General features: G+C 56.1%; 1 protein-coding gene across 5 annotated transcripts in view; it reads left to right on the top strand.

Annotated features, from left to right (window-relative positions):
- Positions 1-14,433, top strand: part of VAV2 (vav guanine nucleotide exchange factor 2) — a 176,184-nt gene extending 161,751 nt beyond the window's left edge. For 2 of the 5 annotated variants that reach the window (XM_082614300.1, XM_082614298.1), the window contains 7 exons: positions 1,283-1,357; positions 2,837-2,889; positions 4,192-4,308; positions 6,855-6,942; positions 8,039-8,162; positions 10,091-10,248; positions 14,240-14,433. In XM_082614300.1, the coding sequence (XP_082470426.1) occupies positions 1,283-1,357; positions 2,837-2,889; positions 4,192-4,308; positions 6,855-6,942; positions 8,039-8,162; positions 10,091-10,248; positions 14,240-14,287 (663 nt within the window). In that variant the 3' untranslated portion in view covers positions 14,288-14,433. Of the gene's footprint in view, positions 1-1,282; positions 1,358-2,836; positions 2,890-4,191; positions 4,309-6,854; positions 6,943-8,038; positions 8,163-8,965; positions 9,053-10,090; positions 10,249-14,239 lie in introns of all 5 variants that reach the window. The other 3 variants (XM_082614302.1, XM_082614299.1, XM_082614301.1) reach the window with 3 other exon arrangements.
- Positions 14,434-23,980: the final 9,547 nt, after the last annotated feature.

The raw sequence follows: 23,980 nt of genomic DNA, 5'->3' as shown, positions 1-23,980 counted from the left end.
CCCCCGGCTACCCCCTCCCCACTCCCCAGGGTAGAGGCAGAGGGTCCTGCATTTCCAGGCAGGGGTGGGTTTGGGGTGTGAGACCATCGGGGTCGACAGAAGTGGGCTGTTAGCAGGGCCCGGGTCTTGGGGTGTTTGCCTTGAGGTGGTAGGGAGTGCAGCATCCCCTCACGGAAGAGATCCTCCTCCTGGCGTCCGAGCCCTTTCCCTGTCTGCCTCCTGCCTGGGTTGTGTCCTGCACACACACATCCCCCAGGCCCCGCCCAGGCCATGCCGCGCCCACCCTGCTCCCCACCTGCCCCAGTTCAGGCCAGCACCACCTTGCTCAGCACTGGCGGGGACAGCATGACCGAGACCCGCCCACCGCCCTGACCCAGGAGGCCCAAACGCGGACACAGGTCCATGTGATGGTTTACGGTTCTGAGCCATGAAACCTGCTGTTCTGGTTATACGGCCTGAGACGGGAGCTGTCGGTGCTGCCCCGAGATCTCCCAAGCCCCGGCCCACGGGGTCTACATGGTACCACAGGGAACCGGGGCACTTGCCCAGGCTGGGTGACCCGGGCGACCTGCTTACAGCTGATGCCGGTGCGTGTGTTCGCCAGTGTCCACGTACTGTTACTGCCGTCGTCGTTGTGTGCTGGTCCTTGTCAGTACCTACTTACTTATGAACTTACCGCACTAGACTCGGCCTCATGTAACTGGAGATGCAGGAGCTGAGGAGGTGTCTGCAGGACAGGGTCTGCCCCGCGCTGACCCCAGCCACCCAGTTCCCCTCCCTAGCTGTCACCAGGGCCATCAGGTTTGGGTGGCCTTGCAGAGACACTTTGCTGATGTGAAAGTGGGGGCCGAGGAGCAGCTGCCGGGAGGGTCTTCCAGGCAGAGGGAACGGAGAGAGTGAACAGTCGCCCCCAGGCCCTCCCACGCCGTGCTGTGTTTTATCAGGACCCCCAGGTCCACATGCCCCTCACGGTTTGCGAAGGGCCGGTGTGGATAGAAGGAGACCGCAGCCAGGACAGGGGGCTCTAGTCCCAGCACCGAGCAAGCCGGGTAACTTCTCTGGGCCTCAGTGTCCTCATCTGTGAAGTGAGGGCGCCCCCCACCTTTCCTGCCCCAAACGGTGATGAGGTCAGCCGAGGTTACAGCAGGAAGGTGATGCTGTGATGGACTTCTCAGGGACTCTCGTCCTCCTGAGGACAAGCTGAGTACACACTACGATCCCCCCTCCCCCCACCACTGGCCAGGCCAGGCCCCGTCGGCCCTGACCATCTGTCCTCTCCCAGGGTCGGTTGGTGCAAACCAGGAAGTCAGGTTACTTCCCTAGCTCGTCTGTGAAGCCCTGTCCAGTGGATGGAAGGGTGAGTACTTCCCATGGAAGCTTCTGGAACATGGTGGCCAGGGTGCCATGGGTGCTGAGAGCCGTCTCCTCCCTCAGGACGCCCTGGACTTGTTCAGGCCGTTGTGAGCTGGCCCCGGAGCTGGGATGGAGGGCCAAGGGGCAGGGGATCCCTCCTCTTGGGAGGGCTCGGCTGTTTTAAAAACACTAAAATGGGCATCTCTGCAGCAGGTGCAATGGACCAAAGACCAGCTGCCTTTCTCCAAACTGGAGGGACTTTATAAGTCTTCTCCCTCCAACATAAGGACTCAGAGCTAGATGTTACAATGTTTAGAAAAGAGGCAATATGGCATTTCTTTCCTCTGAGCACTGTGGAGCAAGTTCTGCTCTGTTACAAAAGGCATCGAGGACTTCCCTGGTGGCGCAGTGGTTGAGAGTCCGCCTGCCGATGCAGGGGACACGGGTTCGTGCCCCGGTCTGGGAAGATCCCACATGCCGCGGAGTGGCTGGGCCCATGAGCCATGGCTGCTGAGCCTGCGCGTCCGGAGCCTGTGCTCCGCACGGGAGAGGCCACAACAGGGAGAGGCTCGCGTACCGCAAAAAAAAAAAAAAAAAAAAAAAAAAAGGCATCGAGCTGTCAGCCATCAATTGCATCACCCACACACACTCCAGAAAAAGCTAAAAGGGAGTGAAACTTCTCCCGAAGGAGCAGCAGGCAGATGCCCGTCCCCCTGGGAGCCCCGGTCCACCTACCGGGCCCTGCCCGGCCTCTGGCCCCACTGCCCAGCCTGCTGCTTCTGTACAGGCCATTGCCCAGTTGAAGGAGAAAGCATTTTAGGACAGGCTTTGCTGGCAGGTCAAAGGGACCCGACAGCAGAGGAAGAAAATGTCACTAACTCACTGGGTGGCCTGCGGCGGGGGGGGAGGCGGGGGAGTGTCCCTTCCCAACCCTGGCCCTCAGTTTCCCCATCTGCATGGTGAATGGGGTGGGGAGGGGACAGGTAGTCTGGGAGGCTCTACCCAGCCTGTGGCCCAGTGAGGGGAGGCCAGGCCAGCGAGGGCGCAGCGTGGGGTCTGGAGAGCCGCAAGCTTTGCTGCAGACGCAGCTCTCCACCCGCAGGCCGCGCTGCTGCCGGCCCAACGCCTGTCCTTGGGGCTGCGGCCCGTCTGCTGCAGAGGACGCGAGGTATAGGGTGTGCTCCTGTCCACTGCTGAGCAGTCGTAGCCGCCTTCAGGTTGCTGTGTCCCTCCTCACACTGCACTGGTAGTTGGATGCTATATATTCATTCATTCGGTCAGACCCACTGAGCTTCTACTCAGAGATGGTGAGTCTTGGCTGCTCCCCTCAGGGACCTCCCAGGCCAGTGGCTCTGGGCCTAAGTCCACAGACGTCCTGGTAGCCAGTGCTGGGCTCCCGGGGTCATTGATGATAGGACGTCGCTGGGCCCCGCTCTGTGGACAGTCCTGGGGATACACCAACCCGAATGTTCTCTCCTGCCAGCCGCCCATCAGCCGGCCGCCATCCCGGGATATGGACTACACCGCATACCCCTGGTGAGTGGATCAGCGGGGGCCCCAGGCTGCCTCTCTCATGTCTCCAGGGCGGCTGAGCCCGGCTGCACGTGGCCCCCTTCTCCCCTCCTCAGCTCTGAATCGCTGGGAGCCCGGGGGAGTCTTCTCTACCCCGAGGCCGCTGTTTCCCCGTCTATAAACAGATCATCAGGTTCTAACATTTGGGAGAACGAAGCCCTTTTTAAAATGTGATCTTACTTGAGCCTTGTCTAAAATATCAGTATATAGAAGGAGGTATATTTAAGGCCAAAATTATAATTGTATTTGCTCATACGGGCTTGATGAGAGCAGTGGGGCTGTTTGATGAGTAAAACGTGGAGGTGACATGGTAGGTACGAGTCTCAGGTGCAGGTCAGCCTCGGGTCCAGCTCTTATCACTCTGCCGGCCGGCTCACCGGCTGCCCGGAAGAATGGCTACCCTTCAGTGACCATGGCCCTGCAGAAGCTCGCCCTGTGGCAGCCCCAGAGCAGTGGGCCGCTCGACCCCGGGAGGGTCTGCCCTTGTGGTTTTCGGTTTGGGGTTGATCCCTGAAGCCACCCCGGGACCCCTGTGCCCAGTGGTGTGATGTGCCTGCACCCTCGGTGTCCCTGGCCTCCCCAGCACCGCCCCATCTGGGTCTCTGAGACCTCTGGGTCTGTTCCAGTACGCTGTTCACCCTGCAGTTGGGTCTAATGTGGAGGGTGGAGGACTTAAGCTCTGATTTTCACTTGATGGAGTAACGCACAGAACTTTAATTTTCTAATGAATCTGTTTACAAAAGTCCCAATTCAGCCCGACAGGGAGGTGCAAATGGGGTCAGGCTTTGTTCTTGAGGTTGGGGGTCGGGGTGGGCTTCATTTCCATAGAGCTGGCAAGAAAAGCTTTCAGTCAGTGTGTCGGAAACCCACCCACGGAGATGCCGATGGTCTCCAGTACGTTAGGACACAAAACAAAACCCCACATGAGCAGTTTGTGTTTATCACTGCTTATTAAACAGTGACAACTTGGAAAGGAAATTTGATCTAATGTCTGGTACCCTGAACGCCTCTTGCAGGCCCAAGGTTCTGGAGGGTGGAGGCCGCGGTGGAGTGGCTGGGGCCTCTTTGGGGTCCTCATCTCTCCCCCAGCCACCTTCCCTGTGCGGGCTGTGAGCCAGGCACGTGGATGCTCCGCCCCGCGCGTCTCCTCCAGACCCCGCCCACTGCTCGCCCCTCCTCCCAGGGGCGTGGCCTCGCGTCCCAATAGGCTCTTCGGCAGATTAGAGCCGTGTCAGTGAACAGCCCCCGTTTCCCCCTCTGCTCCAGGTTTGCCGGCAACATGGAAAGGCAGCAGACCGACAACCTGCTCAAATCCCACGCCAGCGGGACCTACCTAATCAGGGAGCGGCCGGCCGAGGCCGAGCGCTTTGCCATAAGCATCAAGTACGTGGAGGCTGGGGCTCAGAGAGACCCCTCCCCCCATGCCGTTCTGAACCAAGGAGCCCACATCCCCTCCGGATTCTGGGCTTGTTGGGTGTGGCCTTGGGATGCGTTGCCCACGCCAGGGCACTTTTGAGATGAAAGGGCGTCAGCGGGTCTGCACGATGCACCCGGCCCAGAACAATCGTGAGTGATCCCGGCCTGCCGCCAGCCTTGCCCGAAGCCGCCCCGTGGGCTTGGTCTGGCGTTTTCCAGGTGGTGGGGACGAGAGGAGCTCAGGGATGGGGACAGGCCTATGGTGAGAGGTCAGGGACTTCCAGCGGCCCCACGGGTGGCCTTGGAGAACACGGGCAGTCACGCTGCTGCCAGCTCAGGGCTTCAGCCCGTGGCCTTTGGGCTGGGGTCCTCCCGCTCAGACTCTGCCCCCTTGTGGGTCTATCTCCTCTTCAACAGACAGAATCTGATTGGTCGTTGGTCACCATCGGCATAGGACACACACTGGACAGGAGTCTCAGGCCGGTGAATAGAGGGTTCTGGTTTGCCGTGACCTTGATGGGGTCAAGAGCCTCCAGCAGGGTGACCTGTATCCAGGAAAGGCCCCCTCGGGTCTGCGGGGGGTGGGGAAGGCCCAGTGACCGGGCCACCGGACGGCCACAGACTCACCGCCTGGGTGCTTCTGGTATCGAGTCACAGAAGCAACGCGAGGGAGCAGAGAGGCCCCCTTGGTAGAGGATGCAGGAGCGCCTCTGGCCGCTAGGGGCAGACGGGAGCCGGGCTCAGTGGGCCGCCCCCAGGTCCTGAGCACACAGCCCACTCCCACCTTTCCATCTCAGCTTTTGTTCTCCCGCCCCCTACATCAGCTTCCTCTGCACCTGTGCCCAGTGGGGGCCGAGGGCATGAGTGCCCCAGCAGCAGGGTGCCGGTCCTGGCCTGAGCACGTGCCGCCGGCCAGCATGCCTGCACGTGTGCACGTGCGTGAACGTACCCCCCATCCCCTTCTGGCATTACTGGGAGAAGGCCTGCGGGTGGTCATCCCCTGGTCATCCAGGGCAGGGTCCCACTGTACAGAATGGCTGTTGGAGGACCCCTGGGGTGGAAGAGATGGAGGGGTCGGGATCTGGGCAGCTAGGAGGAGCCAGAACTGAGGACGAGACCCCCACCTAGGTGGACAAACTGCCACGGTCCCCACGGGCTTTCCAAGAGGCCCCACTAATGTTTGGGCCTGAAACAAATGCGCTGGCTTTTCTAAAATACAAAAACCAAAGAACACCTGCAGCCTTGAAAGTGACAGATGTCTAGTGAATGTCAGCTGGACACAACCTGGGCCACCTGGTACACAGGACTTGCTCTCCAGCAGAGGTCAGCTGTACCCGCCGTGGGTGGTGGGAGCATCGTAAGGTGTGTGACCCAGTGTAGGTGGGGCCTCCCGCAGTGAGAGTCTCGGTAGGGCCCTGGGAGATCAGTGGCGCATGAGGCGTGCTGGCAGGCCTGTGGCAGAGACTGGAGCAGCACCAAGCAGTGAAGTGGCAGAGATGTCTCTCGCCTGATAGGAATTCGTGGAGCACCTTCTGGGTGCCTGGCCTGCAGGATTCTGGAGTGGGGCTCAGACGGGTCTTGTCCAAGGAGCTGGGGTGGGGCTGAGCACGCTCAGCTCACTTCGAATCCAGGAGAAACAGAGTGGTGGGTGTTCTCCAAGGCCCCACGGGAGAGGAGGCTGGCCAGCTGGGCGTTTGCTTATTTAACAACTGTTTATTCCATTAACTGGTTTCCGGATGTTAAACCGACCTTGCATTCCCAGAATTTCCCATTTGATCGTGGTGTAAAGTCCTCTTTATATATTGGTGTGTATAGATGTGCACATGGAGAGTGTGTTGAGGATTTGTGCCTCTGTTGTCATAGGGGATACTGACGTGTCGTTTTCTTTACTTGTGATGTCTTTGTGATTTGGAGGCAAGGGGTATGCGCTCTCCAATGAGGCCACATTTGAACTGAGACCTGGACACAAGGCAGGGTCGTGAGGGGGGCAGGAGGGTGAGCATTCTGGGCTGAGGGGACAGCCAGTGCCAGGGCATGGCAGGCTTGTGCTTGGCGTGTCTGAGGAAGAGCTCCTCCGGCCAGCTGGGGTGAGGCTGCTCCCTTCGGGCCTCACAGGCCAAGGTCAGACCTCTGACTTACAAACCATACTGTGAAAGCCTCACCAGGTGATGGGGAAATGGGGAGGGGGACGTCCCCAGTGCAGAGAACAAGAGGAATCTGGGACAGGACATCACAGTGGCGCTGGATGGGGGAGAGGAGTGGAGCTGCGGGGCCTGAGGCCTTGGCTGACCTGGGAGTTTGGGCTTCAGACGGGTGGTCTGATGGATGGATGGACAAGCAGTGGGGGACAGGCCCCGGCTGGGGCAGGGAGAGAGGCTGCAGCCATAGGAGCAGGAGGTGTGGGCCGAGGGCCGGGGTCTTCGCTCAGCAGACATAGAATAAGTCTGGACCCCTGGGGGGCCAGGGGCTGTGTGGCTCGTGTAGTGACCGGCGCTCCCGTGTGCTCTGCCCAGATTCAATGACGAGGTGAAACACATCAAGGTGGTGGAGAAGGACAGCTGGGTGCACATCACCGAAGCCAAGAAATTTGAAAGCCTCTCGGTACGTGATCCCGCAGCTCCCACCGGCCCATCCCCGAGGCGGGAGGAGGGCCCAGGTCTCCACTGTGGCCACACCGAGGAGGAGCGGCCCCCTGCACCCACTCCTGCGGGCCGGGCTTGCAGAGCGGCAGAACCCAGCAGGGGTCCCCCTGTCCCCGGGGAGGAGAGTCTTCCCAGCGTGGGAAGGATCCAGGGAAACTGGATTGTAGGGCACCTTGGGACAGGTAAGGCCTCGTCGCAGGCCCCCCGAGTCAGGCTTCTGTCCCCCAAACCCCGTGGTGGACAGTAGGGCCGCCAGCATCACGCAGCCCATTCGCCTCCAACGCCCCTACCCCCAGCTGTCCCAGCCCAGCCAGAAAGCCGCGAGAGGCATAGTCCTTCTTAAAATGATTTTAAAGTTGGACCTGGTGTTTCTTTGCTAAATTACGCATGTTCCGTGCATGGAGAACATCTAACTGGAGCATTTGAGCTCTTAGACTGCCCACTGCGGCCGCAGAAATGCACCCAGTAAAACAGAGTATCCACAGTCTGCCCCCAAACCTGATGTTCTTATCTCAGGGTGAGTCCCCACCACCTCTAAGTAGAGCCTAGGTGTGGGTTATAGGTTCCTTTTTCAAACAAAGCCCCTGGCCACACTGGACCCAACTCTTAGTTTACCTCTCAACACAAGGAATGCTCACCAGGGGGACCACCCTCTTCCTGCCCCACTGTAGCTGCGTGGCATTCGGTCACGTGGATATATGCTGGGGTTTCTCGAGGCACTTCCCTGGTGTTGGTGTGGGACGTGTGGGCGTTTCGAGTTTTTCTCTATTATGAAGAGTGTTGCCGGGAGCACTTGTGTCCATCAGTCCCGGCCTTCTTCCCTGACTCTTCCCTTAGAAACTTTTGGGAGAGAAATCGCAGGATCAAAAGTTTGCGATACTGACCGCCCTGCCCCCAGTTTGGGTGCTAGGAGGGGCAGCGAGGAGGAGGGGTAGTTTTCGGGGGTCAAGGAGATGAGCCCCCTGTGAGAACCTGGGGAGGTGGGAGAGGGAGGGCCGGGCGTCTGGGAGGACTGCCTGGAGGCGGAGGCAGCAGTGAGTGTGTGCGTCTTGCAGGAGTTGGTAGAGTACTACCAGTACCACTCGCTGAAGGAGAGCTTCAAGCAGCTGGACACCACGCTCAAGTACCCCTACAAGTCGCGGGAACGCGCGGCCTCCAGGGCCTCCAGCCGGTCCCCAGGTAACGCCCGTGCGCGGAAGGCTTCTGGTGCGCTGCACTGACCTCGGCCAGGAGCCCCTTCCCTATTCCCACCCCGGGGAGCAGTGGCCCAGGCCCCCCAGCCCTTCCCAGCACCCTCCTGAGCCAGGGTGCCAGGGCGGCCCCATGTGACGGGTGGGGAGTGCCAGCTATGAATTGCTGCTCCGAGTTTTGATACCTCTGCCTGGAGGTCAGAGTGGGGAGGGAACCGGGCAGGTCGCTTCTGTCCTCAGGTCCGTCCCTGTGCCCCAGCATCCCCCACCCCGCCCCTGCCCAGGGACCCCAGCTACGAGGGAGCCAGAGCCAGTACCTCTGTTTGCAGATGGGGGCCGGCTGGGGGGAGGGGCAGGCTGGGCCCAGAGTGTTTCGCATCCGGCCCAGGGCTGTGTCTCGGAGCCAGCCAGCCCACTTCCTCCAGCTGTAGGGGCCCCCAGGACCTCGGGTCCCACCAGGGCAGAGCAGGCCAGGAGAGGAACGACGGGCCTTTAGTGAGCACCTACTGTGTGCCGGGCAAGGGGCTGAGATCCATCCGCACGAATAGTTTCCTGTGTCCTCGCACGAGCCCGCCCACTGGGAGGAGGTGGCCCAGGAAACTGGTGCAGGAGGTGGAGCGGGGGCAGCTGCACCCGTGCCCGGGTGGGTCCCGAGGCCCGCGCCGTCCCGCTGCCCTCCTGGTGCCCTGGGCGGGGCCTGGGCCCCCATCCCCGCCGCCTGTGACCGCGCCTGGGACAGCGTGTGGATGCTCCCCCGGCGCCCCTTTCACAGTCTCTCTCGCCTCTTTGCAGCTTCCTGCGCTTCCTACAACTTTTCTTTTCTCAGTCCTCAGGGCTTCAGCCTTGCTTCTCAGGGCTCCTCCGTGCCCTTCTGGCCAGGTACCGCTGCTGCTCGGGGCGTGGGGGGCCTGGCCTGCCGCCAGCTGCCTGGCGGGCCCCGGCCCCGGCCTGAAAGTGTCCGCAGCTGCCCGCAGCCTGGGCGGGGCGGGTCGGGCGTGTGCAGAGTGGAGCAGCGGGGTGGGGGTGGGGGGCTGCTGCGGCTCCTGCAGACACAGTCCGGCCTGGTGCTGCCCTCACCCCTGCCGTGCTCACCCCCATGACCCCTCTCCAGCTCATCAGCCACTGTCCCCCGTTGCTCCCCGGGAGCTTTGCGTCTGGCAGCAGCAAACAGCCGGGCGACCCCCTCGGGGTGAAGGTGGGAGCAGCCCCGGGGCGGGCCCCACTGGGCGACAGTAAGGAGGACTTGTGGGGCTTGGGTGCAGGGGGACAGGTCTCGACTGGCCTTGACCGCACGGCCCTCTACTGCCAGATTCAGAGCCCTCCCCAGCAGCTGCATGTGCTGTCCCTCCCATCACGGGCCATTGTCATCTGTCCATCGGGACTCCTGGGTCCCGGGCCAAGCTGGTCCAACCGGCTTTCCAGTTTGGCTTGGGCTCTAGAGTTGGGGACATGAGGGAAGTCAGGCACCAGTGCCCTGGGGTCCAATTCCAGGCACTTTGTCAGAGTGAAGGCTGGGAGCTGGGCAGTGGTCACTCAGCTGTCCACTGGCCATGTGATGCCCAGGCCCTGGGCACATGGGGGAAGGCCCCGAGGGAGCTGTGACAGAGCACCGACACCTGCTCGTATCCCCACGAGCACGCTTGCCACCCGTGACGGCCCCCAGTGGGGCGGTGAAGCTCCGACTTCATCACGGTGGAGCTCGGATGGGCCACGTGCCCACAGGTTGGGGCGCCCACAGAGGAGCGAGGGACCCTGGGACCAAGGAGCCTGGTCTGTCCCGCCAGAGCCTTTCCACTCGATGGGCTCCTCTGTGGGCGCAGGGCTGGGCCCCGGGGGAGAGACCCAGCTCGGCCTGAAGGACCCTCCGCCCTGGCGGCCCCACCTGGCAGCTGTGTGACGCCGCCCGTCTTTCCCCAGCAGTGTTTACGCCCCGCGTCATCGGCACGGCCGTCGCCAGGTACAACTTCGCTGCCCGGGACCTGCGGGAGCTCTCGCTGCGAGAAGGCGATGTGGTGAAGATCTACAGCCGCATTGGTGGGGACCAGGGCTGGTGGAAGGGCGAGACCAATGGCCGGGTGAGTGGGACCGGCCCCGGGTCCTGGGCCCCACAGGGGCTCCGCCTCCCTGCAGTGCTCGGGAAGGTGGGGCTCCGGCAGGCTGGCACCGCAGCACCACCTTGCCCGACCCTGTGCCCTCTGACTGCGCCCAGGAGGTTGGGTGTCCCCAGGTTCCGTGAGCCAAGGTCACAGTGAGGAAGCGACTTCCTGGCTCAGATCTGGACCCCGGCCTGTCTGACGCCGTATCTGTGCTTGGTCCTATTCTACGGTCCGTTGTGGAAACGCAGGGGACAGATGTCGGGTGCAGTCTTTAAGTCCCTTGCACGTGTCCAACCCTCTTTGCAGGCCGGGAGGCTGCAGAACTGAGAGTAGGGCCGGGATGTCCTCACTGGGCTCCTGCCATTCCATAAGACCCCATTTACACCTTGGTGAGATGGGAAGGGACACACAGTGTCCCCAGCCAGCCTGCGATTCTGAAACCCCACAGCCCCTTATCCTGGTACCCTGTCTGGACCCCCTGGCTTTGACCAGTTCCATTGGCAGTCACCCGACAGGGTGCCTGGGCTCCACAAAGCACCGATTAGGAAACGTCCAGTTTTTGCAGGGGCTGCAGCTGCCCACAGACTTGGCTCCCGTCACTTACCATTCCATTGCCAGGTGGAAGGAACTGGTCTGCCTCCACCTTGGAGGCCCTTGGGTCTGATCCTTTTTCCATCTGACAGCCCTTCAGAAGTGTGAGGCCGCTGAGTCCTAGGCAGTCGACCTAGAGGGCTGGGACTGCTAGTTCTCAAAAGTGCCAAGAGGCGCCTGGAGCTGGGCCCTCACCCCAGTCATGAAGTCAGCCAGTTTCCCAGGTGATTTCAATGCAGAGTTCAGTTTTAGAACCACTGGCTTAGAGTGTTGCTAGATATTCCTGTTGTTGATACTTTAACCCTGTTATGAAATGTCGCAGTTCTTCTTGTTGTGAAGTCTGCTTTACCTGCTGTTTGGGAGACACCAGCTTTTTGAGGGGATTAGTGTTTTGCATGGCATACTTTCTTCTTTCTTGTATTACTTTCAGCTTTGCTGTATTCTTATATTTAAGATAGTTAGATGATAAAATCTTATTATAAATGGACTTTTACAAGCCAGTCTGATCTGACAGTCTTGACCTTTTGATTAGTATAGGTAGTCCATTTACATTTAACGTAATTACTGTGCTGTTTAGATTTAAATGCATTTCACATCTATTCCTTCTTTGTTGTCCTCTCTTTCTGACTTTTGGATTAATCAATTTTTCTATTCCACTTCTCACCCCCCTTGCTTAGTTTGTTAGTTACACATTCTTTTCCTGTTACTTAAGTGGTTACCTTAGAGGTTCAATGTACACTTTGACTTCTGACAGACCACCTTAAATTAGTACTTGCACTACTTACCAGACAATGCAAGGACCTGATACCCTTTGACTGTATTCATTTTCCTTCCAACTTTTGGGCAGGTGTTGTCATGTTTCTTAATTTGACATTTTTTAACCCCGTAAGACATTATTTTTGTTTTAAGCAGTTAATTTTCATTTAGACTTACCTCTTTACCTTTCCCAGCGTTCCTCATTTCTTTCTGCATTGTTACACATACAATCAAAACCACATTCCTGGTGCTTGAAGGTCCCTCTTAGTGTGATTTTTAGTGCAAGTCTGCTACTTATAGATTCTCAGTTTTTGTTGGATCTGAACACATCTTTCTTTCACTTTCTTTTTTAAATGTTTTCATTATAAAATATTTGTAATTTATTTTGATATAATTTCAAATTTAAAGAAAAGTTGCAGTCCTACAAAAACTCCCATATGCCCGAATTTACCAATTAAGAATGGTTTGTTCATTTGGTTTCTCATTTGCGTTCTCTCTCTCTCTCGTAAGTGTGTGTGTGTGTGTACACTTATTTTTCTCTAAACCATTTGGAAATCAGTTGCAGAAATCATAGCACTTTACCCTTAAAGAACTGTAGTGTGTATTTCTTAAGATCAAGGACATTTCCTTTTGCTATAATGATCTACTCCCCAGTCCATATGCAGATTTCACAACTGTCCCAATAGTGTCTTCTCTAGTTATTTTCCCCTGGTCCTAGATCATGAATTGCATTTACTTGCCATGACCCTCAACTCTCTTTAATCTGGGACAGTTCTTCAGCTTTTCTCTGTCTTACATGACTTTGACAATGTGGAGAGTATGGGCCAGTTATTTTTGTAGACTATCCCTCAATTTAGGTTTCTTTGATATTTCTTCATGATTAGACTGAGGTGGTATTTTTTTGGTGGGAACACCACAATGGGGGTGTTTTCTCTTTTTCAGTGATGTAGGGTCCTTTCAAGAAGTTTATGATGTCAGTTTGCCCCATTATTGTGACATTAACTTTGATCACTTGGTTAAGGTGGTGTCTGCCAAGGTTCTCCACTCTGAATTTACTGTAATTAATAAGTAATGTGCAGGGTAATACTTTGAAATCAGATAAACAGGCTGTTCCTCATCAAACTTTCACCTACTAGTTTTATCATTCATTGATGAATTTTACCTATTCAGTTATTTCTATCATGGTGGAGAATAATGATTTTCTATCTTTTTTTATACACTTATTAGTGGGCATTCTACTGTAAGGAAAAGCTTTTTCTGCTCAGCTTGGTCATTCACCCCAGCAATCAGTCATCTCTCCAATGAGACCTGCTTCCTTTTTGTGAGCCATTTTATTGAGTTCATTTTGTGTGTGTGTGTGTGTGTGCGGTACGCGGGCCTCTCACTGTTGTGGCCTCTCCCATTGCGGAGCACAGGCTCCAGACGCGCAGGCTCAGCGGCCATGGCTCACGGGCCCAGCTGCTCCGCGGCAAGTGGGATCTTCCCGGACCGGGGCACGAACCCGTGTCCCCTGCATCGGCAGGCGGACTCTCAACCACTGCGCCACTGGGGAAGCCCCTTGAGTTCATTTCTGAAGGGTATTTTTTACTGAGTTTAGAAGTCTAGGCTGGCAGATCTTTTATTTCAGCCCTTCGAGGATGTCATTCCATTGTCACCAGGCTTCCATCATTTCCGTAGAAAAGTCCATCAGCAATCTTATGGTGATTCCTTTGGAGGAAGTGTCTGCACTACTCTCCACTGGGCTCCATGTGAAAAAGGTCTTTGCTTTTCATCAGTTTTACTATACTGTGCCTATGTATGGTTTTCTCTGTATTCATTCTGTTTGAGATTTGCAGAGATTTTTTTGAATGTGTGGTTTGATGTCCTACATCAGTTTTGGAAATTTCTTCAGATAGTGTATCTGCTCTATTTTCTCTCTTTTCTCCTGGGGATCTGTTCACATGGATGGTAGATCTTGTTCACCATAGCCCACATATTATTTTTACTGTTTTATGTGTGTTTCATCCATTTTCTCTGGTTTTCCATCTCATTACTTTTTATTGACTTATCTTCCAGTTTATTAGTCTTCTTTTCTGCTTTGTCTAATCTGCTCTTAACTTCAGTCATTATATTTTTCAGTTCTAGGACTTCTATTTGATTTCTGATTTCAGTTCTCTGGGAAAATTTTCTGCTTTTTCATCAGTTTTCTGAAACAGACAGGTTAGAGTTACTTACGTTTCCTGACAGATGACCCCAGTATCTGGATGACCTGTAGATTGGTTTCTGCTGTCTGCATTTTCTCTTAGTTTCTGTCACTTGTTCCTGATTAAATGCTGAGCTTGCGTATAAAACACCGTAGAGGCTCTAGATGATGTTATTTTTCTCCAGAGAGGATTTAATTTTTTTCTGGCTGGCAGTTAGCTGGTGGGCAGGTCGTCTTGAACTGCTCTGGGCTGGTGCATTTCAGAGTCACCCCTACTCCTGGGCCTCGGCTCCGCTAGGCTCTCTGCCTCTTCTCCACGGCCTCTCTTGGGGGTGGGCGTGCCTTAGAACGCCAGCCTTTTAAAGAATCACCCACCTCCACAGACCTCCACTTGCCCTCACCCTTCACACACACTTAACGTGAGTCTGCCATCTTTCTCAGATTGGCTGGTTTCCTTCAACGTACGTAGAAGAAGAGGGCATCCAGTGACAGCAAGAATGCGGACAGGACTCGCGGATTTTCTTGGAAGAGTCGCTCCAGTGCTGAAGTCTGTCTCCAGCTCTGAGACTCGGAGGGGAAATGCCCGCCAACCTTCCAGTCTTCAACAGCCCATGGGGATGGGGAGGGTGTTCAGAAGCCTACATGTGACCCGTCCCACCATCAGCCTGCCCTTGGTGGCCTGTCCTGGGTACGCCACTTGTACATACAGGAAATCTGGGCCAGCCCTGCTTGGCTGCCACCACCAGAGTGCTGAGGAGAGGGAGCGCCTGTGGTATCGCGAGCCAGGCTCTGGGTGACAGCTGAGGCCAGAGCTCACCTTTCCCTTGTCCTGTCGAGATGGCCTGCAGGAGCTTAGGTTTGAATGGCATATGCTGTCCCAGGGAGGGCTGGGGACCTTCCCCTTGGTCCCTTCTGCTCAGCCTCTGGACCCTCAGCCCTGCTGCATTCCTGCTGCTCCCAGGGGGAGGTGGAAGGGACCAGAGCCAGGCTGCTGTGCTTGGGGACAGAGGGAGAGAGCATCGCCAGGGCCTGTGCAGCCCCTCGGCCTCCTCCTGTCCCTCTGCACCAGGGGTGTGCAGAGACCCCAGGGTGGCCGCTCTCTCGGGAGGGAGCCTTAGGAACCTTGAAGCTGCCGACCCTGATCCCCAGTCGGTACTGTCCTTTGCCCTGAGTCCTTGGTGTGTGTCTGTCCTGTCCTGCTGCCAGGTGGATACATCGTTTGTCAGCCCTGACGTGGGCGGGAAGCAGACGGGTTTTCCGCTTGCTTGGTCTCTGCTGCTCACTTTCCTCTCCAGAAGAAGGCCCCCCGCCACCGCTCCCAAGCAGGCGGGCCCTCTGGGTGTCCCGTGTCCTGCAAGGGGGTCCCTGAGGGTCTTCCCAGCCTTTGCACAGATGTCGGTTCTAGCCCTTGGCAAGTCCTCCTTCCAAGGGCTCTTGCAGCCCATGAAACAGGGCCTGCGGCCACAGCCCAAAGTAAGTGCTCTTGGGGAAGCTCCACCCCCGAGCTCGCCCTCCTCACGCCTCCTGGCCCTTGACCTCTGGCTGGCTTGGCCGGACCCTCTTCTCTCTGCCCGGATGTCGCATGAGACCCAGTGACGCTGTCCCCTCTGAGATCCGTGCCAAAGCTACGGGTGCAGCGTGGGCTTCGTGGGTCCCCCTTTCCCTTCGGTCAGCTGCACGTGGTCGGGTGTTGCCAAGGCTGGCCCCTGCTGGGTGGGCTCTGGTGGCCACACTGCACCCTGGGGTTCCTCTGAGGTCAGCCTTGTGATCTCCAGCCTCAGCTCGACACAGCAGCATCCTGGCGTGGGGAGGAGATGGGGAGGGGGTCTGAGAGGGCGTGTGCAGGCAGGAGAGACAAGGCAGCCAGCAAAGGCTTGGGAAATGAGGGTCACAGGATTGTATTTGGGGGCGGTGGGCAAAGCGGGGGAAGGAAGGATTTTCCACGGAGAGAGCAGACCCAAATCCTTGCCAGGGTGCACCCAGCACTTTGCACGTGACCTCGGCGCAGCTGGCCCAGCTGTGAGCCCGGGATGGGAGGGGAGAAAACCAGCCGGCCAGCGCCTTTCTTGTTTACGGTTGTCGGAAAAGTTTTGGTTTCTGTTATTGATGTTGTTAGGGTTTTGTTTTGTTTCGTTTTGGTTTTGGTTTGGCTTGTTTGCTTTTTAAGGGAAAAAAAAGTTGGTAGTTATTTCCTCCAAAACTCCCATTATATATCTGTGGATAATAAGGAAGAGATTTTATAATAGCAAGAAAATAATGTATATTTGAGGTCATCATGAAACAAGGTGGCGTGATAACGAAGGACACTGAGAAAACCTAATTTAGAACCTGGTTCTTGTGACTGTTTTGCTTTGTTTTTGTGTGTTAGGAAGCTTGTCTTGGGTGGGTTAGTTTTTGCACTGCAGGAAGCAGGAGGCGAGGAGGGCCGGGCACAGGCTGGGATGCGGGTGGTTGCAGCAGGAGGTGGGACGCCCTCTGGCGGGGCTTCGGACCTGGGGCCTGAGATTAGCTGTGAAAACTTAGGAGCCCGACGCATGCGGGTCAGGGATCTGGGGGTCCCGCAGCTGGTGGTGACCCCAAACAGAACGCAAACTGTACATTTGCCAATAGGGTTTTTTCAGACCACGGTTTCTACCACAAATAAACCTGAGTTCTTTTCTGCAGGAGTGGCTGGGCTTTCATGCTGGGGAGGAGGGACTGGCTGGATTCCTCTGTGTCCAGAAGGGTCTGCCCCGTCCGGATACTGTTGGCCCAAGGGGCGGTGGCCTGGGTCAGACATGGGCCTTGGGGTGGCTCGGCCTCAGGCACCCGCTGGGGGTCTGGAGCGACAATGATGCCAGGCCACCGACCAGGCACCTCCAGACTGGCCCAGGTCACGGGCTTCCTGTGCAGCGCTCTGTGACCCCTCCAGCAGCTCTCAGAGGCGGGTGTCACTGTCTTCTGTTTGGATGCGATTCAAACCCCAGCCCTGCCACTTGGGCATGTCCTTCACCTCCTGAGCATGTTTCTTTATATATACGTGTTGGAGATAAAAATAATCTCTCCGGAGGGTGACTCTGTGGCCTGTGGTAGAGAAAATCAGAATAGTACGGTAGAGACTTATTTCTCCCTTACGGGGAAGCAGTGCAGAGGTGGTGGCCCAGGGTGGCTTGGGCGCCCCCCGCCAGGCTCCCCTCACCTTCCACGTGCACTTCCTTCCTCCTAGTTACCTCGTGGTCCAAGGTGTCTGCTAGAGCTGCTGCCACTGAGGCTGTGGGCAGATGCAGAAGCTGACACACACTTCCCCTTACTCTCCTTACCCAGGGCTTGGGCATGTGGCCACTCCTGGCCACACTGGGGGCTGCGGATGCAGGACCTGGGCTGGGTGCACAGCCTGGAGAATGTTGGGTCTTGTTACTGCAGAGATGGGACCAGACGGGACCCACCTTGGGGTGGTGAGGGCCTGGCACACACCTGGTGCTCAGCAGATGTCAGTTTTTGTCACAGACCGAGGAGGCGACCGCAGGTGTTTGAGGTGACACAGCTGGAGAGTGTTGGAGGTTGCCCGCAGCCCTGGTCTCCAGGACCCAGAGCCTCAGAGCCTGGCTTAAGCTGGTGCCCCGAGAACCAGATGGGGGGACCGCCCCCTCTCTGAGAATCTCTCAGGCCTGAGTCCCCCGAGAGGCCAGGTGTCCCCACACCGCCTCCCCGAGAACCAGCCTCTAGTTCCGAGTTCTCGTGTCCACACATAGGGGATGGAAAGGTCCAGCCCCTCGCTGACCAGCCCCTGGGCCGGCACTCAGCTGCCCTGAGCTTGGACGGCCCCGGAGAAAGCTCCAGGCCGGGGAGCAGGCAGCTGTGGCGGCCCGAGGGGCAGCTGCGGGTGAACATGGGGGCTGGGGGCCCTTGGGGAGGGCACCAGCAGCACCCGCTGAGGGGTCCAGACCGGAAAAGGGTGGGAAGCCCCCGGCCTGCGTGTGGACGGGGTGGAGGCCCAGCAGGGACAGGCCTGCCTGCCCAAGGTTACCCCAGACGCTGGGAAGCAGATGGGAGCCGTGCGCTCCTGGTCTCTGAGGGTGGCTGCCTGCGGGCTCTGAGGGGCACTGAGTGCCCTGCCCCTTGATTCTCTTTTTTTTTTTCATAAATTTATTTATTTTATTTTTGGCTGTGTTGTGTCCCCGTCCCTGTGTGAGGGCCCTCTCCAGCTGCGGGGAGCGGGGGCCACCCCTCATCGCGGTGCGCGGGCCCCCTACCGTCGCGGCCTCTCCCGTTGCGGAGCACAAGCTCCAGACGTGCAGGCTCAGTAGCTGTGGCCCACGGGCCCAGCTGCTCCGCGGCATGCGGGATCCCCCCAGACCAGGGCCCGAACCCGCGTCCCCCGCGCTAGCAGGCAGACCCCCAACCACTGTGCCACCAGGGAAGCCCCCTTGATTCTGACAACTGCAGACTCCCCTTGGGCAGGGCCACCGTGGAGGCCTCTTGGGTCCAGAGTTTGAGAAACACTCCCTGGGTGAAAGAAGGAAACAACCCATTTCCTGAGGTGACGTGGACCCCTCTGCCCGCCACTCCACCACTACTGACGGGAACGCCCTAGAAGACACAGAATGCAAGGCTGAGCTTGAGAGGGGGGGCCCATCCTAGAGAGGAGAGACCTGGAGCACAGCAGCTACGGGGGGCCAACGCCAGGGCAGCTTCTAGGCTCTCAGGCCACCTGGGGTTGGGACCTGGGATTCTAACACACGTGGCGTCAGCCACAGGTCCTCACAGGCCAGGGAACTCTAACACACGTGGATCAAAACAAGATCACGGACCAGGACAAATATTTCAATGTGTTTTTTAAGCTTTCCAGAAATAAAAGAATGAATTAACAGAATGGTTAACCCTGGGCTTCAAAGAGAAAATAAAATCCATTGGGCGGCAAGCAAAAGATCAAGTGCCTTAACCGGGAGAACAGCTTGGGTTTGCCCTAGACTTCAGCCTGTCCGTGTGCCCAAGGCGTCGTGCTCACAAAGTCTAAATGTAAGGCAGCAAGTAGGCCATTTCCAACCCTCAGCATCTCAGGGACTGTTCTGCATGGGAGCGCTGCTTACAGAAATGACCGGGGTCCAACGTGGAGCCGGAGGAGGGGGGAAGCTGCACCACAGGATCGGGGGGATGTTGAACCTCTATCTGCAGGAACATGTCTCAGACGAGGTGAAGATTTGGTTTCAGAACCTAATATAACGATTCTAAACCCTGTCCCTTAGAACAAATGTCAAAATGATTTCAGGAAAGCGCTGGGAAGAGGAAGAGACAGGAGGTGAGAGGCAGCATAGGTGCACTGGTTTTCTCATCTTTTCCAGGTAGAAGTCAAGACCTGGTTGAAACCTGAAAACTAATAGAGGTGTCAGTATACTTAACAGCATAAAGATAAACACTAAGAAAGAACAGATAATGAACTAAAGTTGGATGGAGATGAGAGAGGGTAGGGAAGAGAAAATAGTCCAATTTCATCACGGCTCACGTAGAGGTGATGGATGCTGCCTGAAAAGAAAAGGCTTGGTGTCTGTTTCCGGCGGTGTGTAGGGGGATTGGCTTTCTGTTGCTGCCATGACAAATTACCAGCACACACCGTTGTCTTAGGGTTCCATGGGTTATAGAAGCCCCGCACAGGTCCCCCTGGGCTGAAATCAAGGTGCTGCACGGGGGTGTTCCTTTCTGGAGGCTTTAGGGGAGAATCTGTCCCTGGCCTTTCCAGCTTCTAGAAGCCGTCTGCATTCCCGGGACCATGACCTTCTTCCATCTTCAAAGCCAGCAGGTTGTATATCCGACCCTTCTGTGGTCACGTCTCTCTGTCTCCCTCTGACCACAGCTAGGAAATGTTCTCCACTTTTAAGGACACGTGATCAGATGGGTCCTGCCCACAAAATCCATCTCAAGGTCCTTCGCTGTCATCACATCTGCTAAGTCTCTTTTGCCATGAGAGGTAACGTGGTCACAGGTGCCGGACATTAGGAGGTGGACGTCTCTGGGGGGCCATTATTCTGCCTGCAACGGTACATTGGATACTCTGCCCAGCCTCCCTGGTAAGCACAACGAAAGCGGTGGGAAAGTGTTTCTGATTTCATCACTGAGCCGGTAATGAAGAAGAAACACGCAGAAGCCAAAAGTGAGTGTAGTGTAGGCAGGAGTCCAGAGAGGTCAGCTGGCTCCCTCCTTATGGGCATTGACCCAGCCTAGTGAGCTTGAGTACCAGTTCATAGAGCCTGGATGGGTGTGGAGGAGAGGGGACAAAGCCCAGCCCCCCACCAAAGTACCAAATCTAATAGGTGAGCTCTTTCTTAAAGCTGGGACCCCAGTGGACCTCACTCTAAATGTCAAGATGCCTAGGAGTTCGCCACTGCTGCAGCCACCACAGCCATTGTGGGACGGCAGAGAAAATTCTGTTTCTTGGACCTTGACGATGGGTGGAGGGAAAAGCAAAAACTTCCCTGAGGACGTGTTATGGATCCACCTGTATCCCTCCCAAAGAGATACGATGAAGTCCCCGTACCTGTGAATGTGACCGGATTTGGAAATAGGGTCTTTGCAGGTGTAGGCACGTTGAGATGAAATAATGAGCTTGGGTCCTGATCCAATATGACTGGTATCCTTATAAACGGGAAATTTGGACACAGAGACAGACATGCACGCAGGGAGAACAGGCTGTGAAATGGAAGCAGGTCCTCCTTTAGAGCCCTTAGAAGCAGCCAGCCCTGCTGACACCTTGATCTTGGACTGCTGGCCTCCAGAACTGTGAGAATAAATCGCTGTTGTTTGTGGTACTTTGTTAACATCAGCCCTAGGAAACACATACCATGTGTAACTCTAATTTGGCACCGAAGAAGGTTGCCGCCTGAATTTGCACTTCCTGCGGGTCTGAAAAACCGGGAGCTGAGAGTGTAAAGTAGGATCACAGGTTGTTGATACTCCTGAGTGCCCGGAAAAAGGAAATGCACATCACCTCTGGAAGAATCCGCTTTCAATTTCAGCCTCAAATAGTCCCTGAGGGAAAGTTCCAAGAAACATAACACTCACTGTCCAAAAGCACAGGTAACACAGGGAAATGGGTAGCAAAAACCACAGGCCACTGAATCGGATCCACAAACAGACTACAAAATAATTATGCTTAAAAACAGTCTAAAAGGGATCGGAACTGGGTGTAGTGACCAAGGAACCATGAAGAATAACCAAGCCAGTCAGACGATCAAACGAAACTTCTAGACCTGTAATCAAACTTTGGGACCATCGGGCAGCTGGGCTCAGACGGCACCACAGCATGACATGGTGTGGGTCAAGGAAGCACTGTTGGGAGACATTTGCAAGGCAAGCCTAGAAGCCAGTGCTGCTGGCGGACACACAGTGTGTTTGCATTCCAGAGGATGACACCGTCACCCCTACCCTAAGACTACCTTCTTACAGTAGGACCAGGAGAAAATGGCCTGGTCAGAGGGAGAAGTACAAGCAAACTCCTTGGGTTCCAGTGCTTATGGGAGTTGTCTGGGAATGCCTACTGCCCTGCCTTGCAGATCCTGGGGTGCGGGAGGGGCTACTCTTTCTCTGACTCTGTCTAATCTGAGCCACAACTACTGAAGCCTGCACGCCTAGAGCCCGTGCTCCGCGACAAGAGAAGCCACCGCAATGAGAAGCTCACGCACCTCAGCAGAGTAGCCCCCGCTCGCCGCAACTAGAGAAAGCCCACGTGCAGCAACGAAGACCCAACGCAGCCAAAAATAAAATTAAATTAAAAAAAAATACTCCGTAACAAAAGTTGTCGACTAATACTAAAGCTGAACTTGAACCAAAATTTGTGACCTTGATAGCTTGCATTGCAAGAGCAGAGGGCTGGAAGTAGGTGTTCTTTTCACACATAGTCCTTCTTTCAGGCTGGAACAAAACATTGATTCCTTGAACAAAAGTTTTATGTCTCCGGGCCTCCCTGGTGGCGCAGTGGTTGAGAGTCCGCCTGCCGATGCAGGGGATACGGGTTCGTGCCCCGGTCTGGGAGGATCCCATATGCCGCGGAGCGGCTGGGCCCGTGAGCCATGGCCGCTGAGCCTGCGCATCCGGAGCCTGCGCGTCCGGAGCCTGTGCTCCGCAACGGGAGAGGCCACAGCAGTGAGAGGCCCGCATACGCAAAAAAAAAAAAAAAAAAAGAAAAAAAAAAAAAGTTTTATGTCTCCGTTAAGCATTTTCAAATTATCTATTTAAAATGTAATTTTGGAATTCCCTGGTGGTCCAGTGGTTAGGACTCTGTGCTTCTGCTGCAGGGGGCACGAGTTTGATCCCTGGTTGGGGAACTAAGATCCCTCATGCTGCACGGCACAGCCAAAATTAAATAAAATATTCAGACATAAAGTGTGTGGCCTCCATTTGTTTTTTAAAAAAGTAATTTTTCCAAGTTTTTCCAAGTTGGAAAATAATTTTTCCAAATTTTCCAAGAAAATTACAAATGTATTAAATGTACACAGATTACAGGGTTTTAAAATTACAGCCCTGGCTCAGATGGCTGTCTTAGGGCAGCTGGTTCCCCCTGCTCTAGGGGGGGTGGCAGTGGGGAGCTTTACTGAGAAGGTTTTACAACTCTTGTGGGTTAACTCAGACTCCTGTTCCTTAGTCACAAGTTGATGAATTTATTTTCCTTAACAATTTAGTTTTGATCTTTTCCTTTCCCTAGAAAAAGAAAACCCACACATGCACCTAAAACCTATGTGGGTGCACTGGAACCGGCTGGTGCCAGCTCATGGGAGCTGAGGGTGTAGCCTCTTCCCAAGTCTCTATTCGGTGGCGTCCTTCTCATCGGCGGCGTCCTTCTCATCGGCAGGTTGAAATTGGCCCTGGTGGGGGCATGTACACGGCAGCAGTCAGCCAGCGCTCCCCACCTGGAGAGCCAAATGTTCAACGTTCAGCGGCACCCCACTGGATAAGGAGGCTCACTAACACCGATTAGCTGTGATAGTTCTGGAGGTTAATACACTTCACAGCATAGCCTCAAAATACATTAAGTAAAAACACACAGAATTATGGGGAGAAGTGGACACATCCCAGTCGCAGAGGGGGACACTCACCCAGCACTCAGAGATAGCCGGCAGTATTCAGTAAGGAAGCTCCCTGCCAGGGGAGTGTTCCGTGTGGAGGACTGCGGGACAGCCAGACAGAGCCCAGGCTGTCACTCCCAGTGGGGGTCCACCTCCCTGCCCGTCTGCAGGTCCCCTTTTTGGGGACAGTCCCTGTCCAGGGGGCTGCATTCCCAGTCTCTGGGTCCAGCGTTCCCGGGGGTGTCATACTCACATGTGGCCACCAGGGGACGGTGTTTCCTGGGAAGGCGCGTTCTCCTCTGCTGTCTGGATCTTGGTGCTGGCCCCGCCCACACGGGCTCAGCGGCCAGAGTGACCAGTTCCATTCCTACATTTGTTTCCATCACAAATAACGTTGGAAAGAAATGACGGAGTGAAGTGGGAGCTTCAATGCCCTGGCACGCAGCTGCCCACGCCCGCTGTGTGTGTGTGGAGACAGGGCAGCTGCAGCCCCCAGTCGTCCTCACCTGCCCTCGGCATGTGCGTCTAGGGGGAGGGGCACCCACCTGCCTCTCTGGAAGGACCACCACTTAGCCCCAGATAATAAAACATTGTCTTCATGAAGGCATGGGCAGGGAATTGATGTCATTTTTTTTTTTAAGGCTCATATTGGAAAAATAAAATCTTGGCAGTGCAAATGCAGCCCTCAACAGTTGTTCTGGAAACTTCCCTGGTCCATGAATTGCCCGGGTCTGGTGCCCATTAGCTGTGTTCTGTCTTGGTTTTCTCATCTCTACAATGGGCAACAGTGTTCCTCCCTCCCCTGAGATGACACACATGAAGCACTCAGCACACTGCTGCCCCCCCTGCGCCGCCCCCCCCATAGGTGTGCCCTGCTGGCAAGGCTCAGGGGCAAATGGGGCCAGTACCAGGTGTGGCTGGGTCAGATGTGGCCAGGTATTGTTGGCTGGTTACTTAATGTCCCTCCTCTGCAGGGCCACACGCAGAGCTCCGAGGTGGAACCTCCTCCCCTGACCAGTCCTCCACTCCACCCTGGACGTCTGCCCAGTCAGAGGGCGGCCTGCAGACGCCTCCCTCTGCCCTGGGAGCCTGGCCAGCAGGTGGGTGTGGAGGGCTGGCCGGGGCTATGGAGAGGGCCAGCCTGGGC

Source organism: Mesoplodon mirus, assembly GCF_964341445.2.
Source record: "Mesoplodon mirus genome assembly, chromosome: 1".
Taxonomy (NCBI): Eukaryota; Metazoa; Chordata; class Mammalia; order Artiodactyla; family Ziphiidae; genus Mesoplodon; species Mesoplodon mirus.
The sequence above is the reverse complement of the archived record's forward strand: the minus strand, read 5'-3'. Positions and strand labels throughout refer to the sequence as shown.